The sequence below is a fragment of the Haemorhous mexicanus genome, chromosome 3 (genome assembly GCF_027477595.1).
Source record: "Haemorhous mexicanus isolate bHaeMex1 chromosome 3, bHaeMex1.pri, whole genome shotgun sequence".
NCBI classification, from domain to species: Eukaryota; Metazoa; Chordata; class Aves; order Passeriformes; family Fringillidae; genus Haemorhous; species Haemorhous mexicanus.
The window spans coordinates 34,346,834-34,358,088 of NC_082343.1; the positions used below are offsets into that span (position 1 = coordinate 34,346,834).

The 11,255-nt window shown below is 55.9% G+C and overlaps 1 protein-coding gene across 1 annotated transcript; it reads left to right on the forward strand.

Annotated features, from left to right (window-relative positions):
- The first annotated feature begins 838 nt into the window (after positions 1 to 838).
- DLK2 (delta like non-canonical Notch ligand 2) lies at positions 839 to 10,964 on the forward strand. Its single transcript, XM_059841303.1, has 6 exons — positions 839 to 977; positions 3,118 to 3,219; positions 4,779 to 4,842; positions 7,273 to 7,403; positions 7,993 to 8,137; positions 8,725 to 10,964. The coding sequence occupies exons 2-6, from the start codon at positions 3,147 to 3,149 to the stop codon at positions 9,500 to 9,502; spliced, it is 1,191 nt and encodes a 396-aa protein (XP_059697286.1). The 5' UTR covers positions 839 to 977; positions 3,118 to 3,146; the 3' UTR covers positions 9,503 to 10,964.
- The last annotated feature ends 291 nt before the right edge of the window (positions 10,965 to 11,255 follow it).

Sequence of the window (11,255 nt, forward strand, 5' to 3'; positions counted from 1 at the left end):
ATGGCTATGATCTTGTCAAGCAGCAGAAAGGCCATGCAAGGTGAGGAGGAGAGCGGACAGCTGTTTCAACTGAAGATGTGACAGCCCAGACCCTCTCCCACGGGTGCCTTATTGTTCCTTATTGTCCACTGAAGTGCTGATGTCCACATCTCATGTGTGGCGGTGAGAAAAATGCTGGGTACCACAGCTTCTCTAGATGGCTTCTTTTTTGTGGGATGACTACTACAAGTTGAACCTTTATTTTAAGGATGTGGCTTCTTAATCCTATGGTTTGCCAGTGGAGGTGTTTCAGTGGACCCCGGAGACATCAGGGAGGGGCTGCAGGAGGTGTTTTTGCTTATTCATATTATTTCAGATAATCTGAGCAAAACGAAGGCTCGGATCATCGCGCACCTATTTCTGAGAGGGACGCCAGGCTGAGAGGCTCAGTGCCCCGCGGGACCGCGCCCCAGCCCAGGCGAGGGCGGCGAGCGCTGCAGCCCCCCGAGCCCCGGGCCGGGGATACCCCAGCAAGGGCGCGCCCCTGCGGGGATCGCCAGCCCGGGCACCTCTCCGTGCTCCGCGATCGCTGCTGGGGGCCGGGGCCGCTGAGCCCTCGCAGCCGCAGCTCCCCCGGCGCGGTGGGGGCGGGCGGGGCCGTGCCGGGGTCCCCCCCGCCCCCGGCGGCGGGAGCAGGGCAGGGGTGAGCGGGCAGGGGTGAGCGGGCAGGGCGGGCCGGGCCGGGGGCTGCCTGCGGTTTGGGGCGGCGGGAGGCGGGATGTCCCGGGGAGGGAGCGGGGATGTGCAGGCACACGCAGCCGCTGGCAGGCGGCCGGGGCTGCACGGCGGCGGCGGCGGCGGGCGGAGCGGCGCGGCACACGCGGCGGCAGCTCCCTCCGCAGCCCCGCGCCTCGCCAGCCCCGCCGCCGCCGCACCGGGCATGGCCGCCCCCCGCCGCCGCGCCCCGCGATAGTCCCACGAGCCGCCGCGTCGCCGAGGTGAGCAGGGGCCGGGGAGCCGCAGCGCCCCAGCCCCGCCGGCCCCCCTTTCCCCGCCGCCGCCCCGGCCGCAGGGGCACCGGCGGGGCTCCGCGGAGGGTCCCCTCCGGGGCAGCGCTGGGGTGGGGTGGGGCTGGGGGAAAGGCGAACCCACCGTGGCCGTGCCCCTCCGGGGGGCACTGGGGCTTGGGGTGGTCCCGAAGCCCCGGGGGGAGGGGGGCGGGGGGACAGGCGCGGCGAGCCGCAGCGGCGCGGCATCCCTCGGGTTCCCAGCCCTGCCCCCGGACCCCAGTCCGGAGCGGTCCCGGTAGCTTTCAGACTTGGAGCAGTGCCTGATAGCCCACGTCCTGGGGATGTCCCTGGTAGTCCCCAAACGCACAGAGGTCCCTGATTTTGATACCCTCGAAAGGGAGGTTAATAGACTTGGGGTCTTCCTCGCAGCACCCGGAGGTCTGGTAGCCCTCAGCCCGGCCAGGCAGAGGTAGACGAGTGGGACGGAGGGAGCTCCCTCGCCCGTGTCCTTGTGACCCAAAGCCGGGCCTGCCCAGGTGGGAACTGCTCACACCTCTCCCGGGCGCCAGCTGCCGCCCAGGATGCCGGCGTCCGGGTCTACCCCGGGGGTTCTGCCGGGAGCAGCACCCACGGGGTGATTAGGTCAGGAGGCCTGAGAGGCGCGCCTCGACTGGGGAGCTGTGGGGGAAAATCAGCCTTTGCAGTGGGGAAAACAGCCTTTGCAATGGCATATGATTGGAGCTTGTGCTTCCCACAGCCCTGAAGGAACATGATACCGCTCTTCAGCCCTAAATTATTTTGTAAGTTTCATAGCAATTGCTTCACCCTCCCCTGAAATGCAGCAGCTGTTTGCCACTGCCCAGTATTTAGGGGCAGGAGGCAAAGGAGGGTCCTGCAAGCAGGCTGTCAAAAGGACTGTGGGGAGGGAGGATGCAGCAATCCATGGTGCGATTTGGCTGGGGCAGTGGCAGTAACATCCTGTAGCCCCTCTGAAAATGCTGCATCCTTCGTTGCTGGTGGTTTGTTTTCTGGAGAGATGCTTCAAGCAACATCATTGCTTTTACGGGCTATTTTGTCCGGTCCAAGGAGGCAAAGCTCTTAGCAGGGACCCCAAAACCTGTTCCTGCAATGCATGTGTACGTGTGAGTGGGAGGACTTACGTCCCCATCTTAGAAGTCTCTCACACAACTATGGACCAAACATAACCTTCCAGAGCTGAAGAGTCGAGCTGAAAGTGGAATGGCCCCTGTTCATCACACCCACGCAGCTGGGTAGAGTCTGCTCCATACCTTCACCATCCTCTTAACAGAACTGTTTAACCCCTCCCATCTCATTACAGTAATATATTTATGATATCACCCTCGAATTTCCTGCCCTTAACAACCCCAGAAGGCTGGGAGGGAATGAAGCATTTTTGGAAAGTATTTAATGCTACTTCAAGAGGGCAGGAGGCGGTCGGAAAGTAGATGGGTGCAGGAACCTTGGGCTGACGGGGCTCTCTGCAGGACAGCTGAGGAAAAGGACTGCACCTAGTGAGAGGTGCGTGTTCTCATTTCCTGCCTGGGGCTGCAGCCCAGCTCTAGTGCCTCTTGCTGCGCTTTCTTGCTTGGACAGTGAAAGAGGGCTGCTGTTTTCTGCCTGCTCCTCTGCTAGATGCACTGGACTCCTTGCTCTGCTGCAGGGTTTGAAAAGCAGCCTGGGCACTGTGAAGAACACTCTACCCATCTATTCATTCAGATTTGCACAGGAGGACCTTATTTAACACAAAGCTGAAGTGTCCCAATCTAGGGAGGGAAGATGAAAGTCCCCACAGCTGGGTGGGTATTTCTGGGTTTCTGATCTCCTGACGGCAGCCACCTGGGGCAGGTGCTCCAAGATGTGCTGTAACTGCCTGAGCTGTTACACACTCAGGATTGAGTCTGTACTCTCCTGTACACACATTTTCAAAAGCTTTTTAATTCTTAGTGCCCCAATGCTGACTTAGAGGAAGAAGTCTGGATGGAACAGAGGGGAGTGTGGTGACAAGGCTGTATGAAACTCGATGTTTCAACTCAAACTCCCAGGCAGTAGAGAGGAGCTGTGGTGTCAGCCAAGGGATTTTGCTGAGCTTGCTCTTTTCTCTCTCTAGGTGTTCATCTCGGTGGGGCCACACTGACCATGCTCAGGAGCTTCTGTCTCCAGCTCATGTCCTTGATTTGGATACTCTTGGCCCATCACCAGCTTGTGCAAGGTGAGTCTTTGTAGACATAGGTCCTTCTCCTTCATATCCATTTTTCCAAACCTTGGCATTGCTGAAGTCTCCTCAATTTTCCATGCAAAATTGAGATGGTCTGATTTGGAAAAGCAGAAAATGCTGCCTGGTCATTAAGTCACCTGGGGTGTGACACTGGAGGCACCTTAGAAACTCTTGCCCACAGGGGGGGCAGTGCCTGAGCAGACTGACAGAGACATCCCTGCTGCTCTGTCTCTCTCAGTTAGGGTGAATGGGTTCCCAAACCAATGAGCTTGCTCGGGGAAAGAATGTCCCAAGAGTGAACAGCCAACCCTGGATCCAGTGAGACAAAATCCTTTCCCAAAGATTAGTTTGCTCTATCCCTGCTCTGGATAAGCAATGAATTCCCAAAGCCATGTGCCAGGAGAAATGGTTACAAATAGGAAAGGTGGCAATACACAGGCTTGGGGCTGAGCAGTCCCAGGAGGCTGCTCCAGCTCCACAGTGACTTGTTTTAGGAGGCTCTGACCCTGTGCAGTGGGACCTGCTGCCTCACTGCAGCAAAATTTCATGCACAGGGGATTTCTTCCCTGCTCATTTTCCCAGGCAGCACAAAATGCTGCTTGGGAAAGCCTGAGCTCATCTCAAGGCATGGGGGCTTTAATCTGTTTCAGTCCAGGATGGAGGGGCTCAGGTAAGGACATTCACCTCCTGGGCCTGGACTGCACAAGACTTGCACAAGACTTCTGGAGAAACCTCCTGCTTCTTGACATCTGCTCTAGTTCTGCTGCTCATGGAGCCAGAGTGAACCAGCTCCCCTGTGGAGCTAAGATGCAAGCAAGTGATGGGGAAGAGGGGAAGGTGGAGATGAAAGGGAACACCTGGCACAAAGGAGAGGATGAGAAGTGGCACAGCAAGGCCATGGCTCGGTTACAGCTTCTGTGGCTTTTAAATAAATAAACAGAACTGGATACCTGGCCCCATGTGATGCCAAGTCCTGCTTCCCTATGCTGGAAGGGGAGTGCTGGCAACCAGGTCCCAGGACAGGGGAGGAGCCCCTGTCAAACCACTCTGTGCCAATAGCTGTCCTTGGAGACAGTGACATCCTGGGAGGTAAGGAAGAACCATTCTTTCCATTTCCATCCTTGGTCCCTTTGTGCCCCTTGCAGTACTTGGCCCTGGGCTTTCCCACCATACTTGCTGCAAGACTGTGGGACTGAGGTCCCAGGTGGGTCAGTCCCTATTACACAGGTTGTCTTAATGCATGGGTAACCCCAGCTCTTGACCAGAAGGTCCCAAATCTAAGGGAGGCAGCAGAGAAAAGGTGGGGAAGATGACCAGAGACTGGGTAGTTTTGAAGCAGAGCCCCATTTCTCAATAAAGACAGTGTTACAGACAGTGGACTGTGAAGTCTTCATTTCTTGTGTGACATCCAGTGAGTGAAAGGAAGGTCCCCCACCTTACAGTTCTGGGCACAGGTAGGCTGAGCACTTAAGGAAACACCCAGGGCCACGGGCAGATCTGGAATAATCTATAGTCTCTGCTTAACCCAAGTCCACATGTCTCTTGTCTTGTAGGGGATGACTGCAGTGAGCGCTGCAATCTCGCCCACGGCTGCTGTGACCAGGATGGGAAGTGCAGGTATGGCTTTTCTTTGGCTCTCTGCTGCTCCTGACTGTGACTCTCTCCCTTGACACCATGTCCCTGGTGCCTACACCCCTGCCCAGAGCTGAAGCACTTCCTCCTCCACTCACCCATACCTGCAGCTGATGACTCTGCTTTCTTCTTACCTGACACACTCTGGAGTGAGAGAAGTTGATGCCTCAGCCTCTTGCTGATCCCCTCTAGCCTTTGCACCAGTGCTTCCAGCATGCCCACATCACACACTGAGCATTGTTATTCTGCTGAGCCCTTTTTGCCTAGAGGGAAGCCTAGGACAGCCTGGCTGTGCCTGGGTGATGGGAAGCAGCCTCAGATATGATGAGGGAAAATCATCAGGCAGCAGGGCAGGCGTGAGGGTTGGCCAGTTTGCTTCGCCTCCTCACTGACTGAGATGGAGGTACTCTCCCTGGGGCATGGAAGAGAAGGGCTTCCAGCCATGCATCTCACTGAGGGCTTCAGGGGTCCCCTCTCAGAAGCCTGAGCTGTGGTGGGGATCTCTAGATGTTTTTCATAAAGGGTTTACCAGTAAGTTGTGAGCTACAGCAGCAGAAGTGATACTTGGCATCCCAGCTCCAGCTGGTGCCCAGGTCCCGCAGGGTCAAAGCTCAGAGCCTGACTCTGCACTTCAGCCTGGGAAGCACCCATATGACTGCTCTGGGCTGCCACAGACCCTGCCTGTTGTCCCACTGCAGGGCCATCTGGAGCCCCCACTCTATAAGGCAGCACCAGGAGGCAAAGGCTGGCTTTGGGCTGGCTGGGACACCTGTGGCTGCAAGGGGACAGACTGCTCAATGCCATCCTGTTCTCCTCACCAGGGCATGGTCAGTTCCCTTTCACAGGACGGCCCCTGGTGTTACACCACAGCTGGGCCACGTGTTCTTGCTGACTGCCACAGCGGGGTGTGTCCAGCTCTGGTTTGGCTGGGCCCCCGTTTGCAGCTGCACAAAGCTCCTCCCTGAGCCCTTTCAGCAGCTGTGGCTGCCTGGGAGAGCAGGGTGCTGCAAAGCCCCAGTGAGAAAGGCCACATGTCACCATGTGGCAGGTGTCCCAGCTGCAGATCTTTCCACACGTGAGTTCCTGCTGCTGATTTCAGGCCTCCAGAACATTTGCTGCACCTTGTGGCTCGGCAGTACCTCAAAATCACCTCAAACTCAGGGAGGCTTAGCTCCTTACCTGGCCCCCTTCCTGGCAATTTTTAGGTTGGCAAGCTCCCTTTTGGAGAAGTGGAAGAGTTGATGGCACCTGCTCCTTGCAGGTATGGGGAGGGGGGGTAGGGGTATCCACATCCCTCTGCTCTGGGCTGTCCAGGTATGAATGTATTTCCCTAGACTTAGACTATACCAGGCACACGGCATCACCTCCACTCCCATGGAAAAGCCTCTGATTAATATATATGTGGGTATATATCTATACTTTTTTTTTTTTGACCATTTTCCTCACTCCTCATCTCTTTGGAACAACATACAGGTGACAACAGCCAGCCCAAGCTTGAAGGTGCAGCTGTGGGCCAGCCCAAAAAAACTGCAGTCACCACACATTGTGCTGAAATGAGCCCCAGCCATGAAAATGAACCCCCTTCCTTACTCTAGAAACGGTGTTGTTTTTGTTGGGTTTCATTTTGTGCTCATTTTGAGTATATCTTTTGTTGTGGCTTGGTGCCACCTCCTCTCAGCTCTCATCTTGTTATCACTTGCTTTCTGCCTTGGAGCTGGCAGGTCTGAGGGATTGCCTGCCACTGGAGCAGTGCAGCTTGGCTTTACTTAGGCATTGCCACTGCCCTGCTCTTCTGGGGCCAGAAGGCTCATTGTGTGCTGCAGGTTCTCCCATTGCACTGCCCTTGTGAGCTGGCTGAGGAGTCTATTCTGTGCACCAGCCACAGCAAGCAAGGTTTCACAGCTGGCTTACAGTGCACTGCAGACAAAAAATGACACACATTATAATGCAGAGAGGGGCAGTGAAACACACGGACCTCAGCAGCCTCTCGTCCCTTTCCCTCAGGAAGCTCAGAGTTAGGGATGGGCTTCTCTCTGCCTGTCAAGAGTGGCTGCCTGCTGTGGGAGGCACAGAAATTCCTGAGCTAATGCAGAGGTGTATACAGAGTGGCTGGTTGGAGCAGAGCAGAGGGATGTGGGCAGTGAAAGTGAAGCTGCTGAGCTCTGCTGCTGGCCACTCACCCTCCCTGGCTGCAGGAGGTGTCTGCTCCTGCTCTGTCTGCTTGCTCCCTTGGGCAGATGAGATGCCAGTAATTACCTGTGGAGGAGGGAGCTAGGAGGTCCATGGGGCTTTGGGAGGATTTCTGAGCACTGCTGTGTCTGTAGCAGCCCTGCCCAGCACACAGCCAGCTTTTGTGCAGCCCCTGCTTGGATCTGATTTGATTTGATTATGCTGCTTTGCCCTGTCCTCCTGCAGGTGCGATCCAGGCTGGGAGGGGGAGTACTGCGAGGAGTGCGTGCGTATGCCGGGCTGTCTTCACGGGACGTGCCACCAGCCTTGGCAGTGCATCTGTCACTCTGGCTGGGCTGGCAAGTTCTGTGACAAAGGTGAGTCGTGGGCTCGACATCCCTGCCTCTGGTGCTGAGGGCAGAAGCCCAGCACACCCTCATGGATATGTCAGCCAGCGTAGCCAGAAGCCACTTGGGTGATGCTGTTTTGGCTGCCTGGGTGATGGGATGTTGCCTGGCAGCCACAGCTGGGGCCATTCCCTTTCTGTAAGAGAGGTCAGACTACTGACACTTGTTCCCTGGCTGTATGGCAAGAGCTGGCATAATGTTGGCCAGCCTCAGGAAATGGAGCAGATGAACTCATTGCATTTCCCGTGCTGCATCAGGACTCCAAGCAGCATCCTCTGCTTTTCCCAAGGCTTCCTGCTTTCAGCAGGTGGCTGGGGGACTCCCCTTCTCCAGCCCCAGGGACTTGTCTGTACCAGGGGGTCTCCACTGGTCAGACAGTTGCCATGCACTGCATCCTCACAACCACACAGGCTGTTGCTGCAGGTGCCTATTGGAGGGGAGAAGAGAGAAGCTCCTGCCATTTCTCCATCCCCAGGGGGCTTGGTGGATTGTGTTTGCACTGAGTTGGCCACATCAACCCTCTTGTCTCTCTAATTCACACAGTTTTTTTTCCCCTCAGACATACACATCTGTGAACACCAGTCCCCCTGCCAGAACGGGGCACAGTGCATCTACGATCGAGATGGGGAGTATTCCTGCTTGTGTCCAGAAGGTTTCCACGGGAAGGACTGTGAGATGAAGACAGGGCCATGTGAGAAGGCAGGGTGAGACACTGCAGTGAGATTACAGACAGCATTAACTTTGGGTCACACACTGCTAAGTGGAGCCCCAGCTTGGCTCGTTACCTGTGAATTTCCGTACAGTAATGGAATTAAGCCAAAATCACCTTTGGTTTTGGTTTAGCAGCATGCAGTGCTTGGTCCCACCAGGGTAAGGGCTTTATTGCAATCTGAACAGATTTCTGTCCCTGCTATAGGAGGACAGGAATCTGTTCTTCATGCCTGGGACATCCTATCTCCCAAGCAGCCAAACTGCTGTAGGCATGATGAGCTGACATCCATGATGCCTTTGGGGAGCATCAGGAGGGCATGTTTCCTCTTCAGGTCGTTTGGCTGAAGACCTTCCCTGGTGGGTGGTGGACCTGTGCACAGCCACAGCCTTTGAGGAGGTTGCACGGCCTCTCACTCAAGGAGACAGAAACTCCCATCCAGTCTTCTCCTAGAGATAGCTGTCCCCATGGAGAGAGCTGGACACACTGACCATGCAAGCAGCTCTGCATGTTTACCTCCCTGGGGTAGGGGAAGCTGCTTGCTCTCCAGGGCCATGACCTATCCTTGCTCTCTCCACACAGGTCTCCATGCAAGAATGGTGGGCAATGTCAAGACGAAAATGGCTTTGCCAGTAACTTCACCTGCCGGTGTCTCGCTGGCTTTGTGGGGGCTCTCTGTGAGCACGATGTGGACGACTGCCTGATGCGTCCCTGTGCCAACGGGGCCACCTGCCACGACGGCGTCAACCGCTTCTCCTGCCAGTGCCAGGTGGGCTTTGAAGGGCGTTTCTGCACCATCAACATCAATGACTGCGCCAGCCAGCCGTGCAAAAATGGGGCAAAGTGCTACGACCGCATCAATGACTATGACTGCTTGTGTCCTGACCGTTTCACTGGCAAGACCTGTGAGATCTCCGTCCCTGAGCCCACCTGGTCTCCTCCCTACCACCCTGCAAACCGTGAGAATGCTGGAGGTGTGAGAAGCACCACTAGTGAGACGCCGGGGGTGACGCAGCCAGAGCCCATCAGGACTGTGGTCACAGGGAGGCGTGTGGCCAACCACAGTGAGAAAGAGCCGGGGGGAGGGTTGTTGAAAATCTCTGTGAAGGAAGTGGTAACCCAAAGGGACTCAGGGCTGAGTGAAGCCCAGCTGGTGACAGTGCTGGTGTTCGGGGTGCTGACAGCAGTGCTGGTCCTCATCACTGTCCTGCTAATGCTGAGGAACTGGCAGAGAGGCCGTCAAAGGTCGAACTGGTGCCAAAGCCCTTCTCAGGCTGCAAGAAAGCTCCAAGACCAGGAGTGTCAGGTGGGCATGCTCAACACCATTTTGATTGAGCCAAGGAAGACCACAGAGCTGTGAGCTGCGAGGACTCTGAACCAGGCCCTGGTAGGTCATCGTGCTGGCAAACCCCTTGAACTGCACCCTGCGGAGCCACGCCGGCACCGACTAGGCAGCGGGGAAGGGCTCCCAGGGCAGCAAACACGTCAACAAAATCCTGGGTGTTGAGCGCCGGTGTGATGGCCCTGCCTGGGTCTGAGCTGTCCCCTGTCTGGCTGGCTCAGCTGGCACCCACGGCATTTGAAGGCGGGGCTGTGTTGGGCCAGCCCTGCAGGGGAGCGATGGTGCGCTGCCTGCAGCAGCCCATGCCACACAGGCACCGCTATCATCTGATCCAGCACTCAGAAACAGGACAGGTAGTGCTGAGGAAGGCACAGCCCTCTTGCAAGCCCAAATACTGCCAGACCCTTTGTAACTCCTTTCTGTGACTACGGGAAGGGGATTTAGCCTCATTTCTGCTGGTGTTGGGATGCTTCTTCTGGGGCCTTTGATACAGTTGTGGCTGCATGGGTCACCCTGCCACAGTACTGTATGGGGTAGTTCCTGGCTGTTTCTGGAGGCTGTCATTTCAGATGCCATGTCACTAGGGAGTGAGCAAACACCCTTGCTCCATGGCCTTGTGGTTCTGTGAGCCAGTTCAAAGAGACTTCAAAAATCATTGCAGGTCTCATGCCCTTCTTCTGCCCTGGCTGCTGCACCCTCCTCTTGCAGTCAGACTTGGGGGTTACAGACATGTTCCATACTTTCCCCCTGATAATCCAGGGGTCTCTTTGACTCACTTAATAAGCCGTCCTTTCTGGTCTGGCCACAAATGACCAAGATCCTTTGCCTCTGCAGTGTGCACGTCTGCCTCACTATTTGCTCTCCTCTGGGCCTGAGCTGGTCCTTCTCATAAGTCCTCATAGGTGAAGCTGGAGATGGACAAGGCTGTGCTGTGGCTGGTTCAGGAGCAATACAGGATCCAGGTCCTCCTTTCCGCTCCCATTCCCTCTGAGGCAGGCAGCTGGCTCTAACCTCAGATCAGTCACTGCAGCGTTTCTCAGTACAGCCAAGGCCAAACTCCCCGCAGTGGACGTGAGCCTGGCATGAACATAGGAAGCAGACACAAAACTGCCTTCTCCACCATTGCTAAGGCATGGTTGATGGTCAGGTCACTTAGCCTTTGTACAAGATCTGTTCCTGCCTGTGCTGGTCTGGTGTGCAGCAATCAGTGTCCCTCTCCCAGGACCAGGGGTTTCTGTGCCTCCTCATGGGCATAGATGGCTAAGCGGTGGGGCAAAACTCTACACAACCCAAACCCTATTACTGGCTTGAAGGGTTGCAGAGCTGGATCCAAGATGGTATGAAGTGAGCCAAGAAGTGACTGCTCAGGCCAGGAGTGAGACCTGGGAGAGGGGACTGGGGCTTCATCAGAAAGATTATTTTTTTAATACATGGATGGATTATGTACCTTTATCAAATAAAACAAGTACAAGCTCAGAAACAGTGTATCAGAGAATCATAAAACAATTTAGGTTGCAAGGGACCTCTGAACACCAACCTCCTGCTCTCAGCAGATCCAAGTAGATCAGATTGCTCAGCAACTTGCTGAGTATCTCCATCACTTCCCTCAAGAATGCAAACCCAGACTGTGGCACAGGAGTTGTCCTGCCTTATTCTCCATCTGCAGGGGTGGAGATGGCTCCTGCAGCTCCAGGGAAAGGAATGGCACCTACCCCTGGACAGCATAGCAAAGGTGTGGGCTAGGCATTGCCTTAAGAGTGCTGGGAAGAAG

Bases quoted from the DNA above. Each gene is read 5' to 3' on its own strand.
- DLK2 (XM_059841303.1), top strand. From the start codon at position 3,147: ATGCTCAGGAGCTTCTGTCTCCAGCTCATGTCCTTGATTTGGATACTC. The intron at 3,220-4,778 runs GTGAGTCTTTGT...CTTGTCTTGTAG, and splicing joins CCATCACCAGCTTGTGCAAG to GGGATGACTGCAGTGAGCGC. The intron at 4,843-7,272 runs GTATGGCTTTTC...GTCCTCCTGCAG, and splicing joins GACCAGGATGGGAAGTGCAG to GTGCGATCCAGGCTGGGAGG.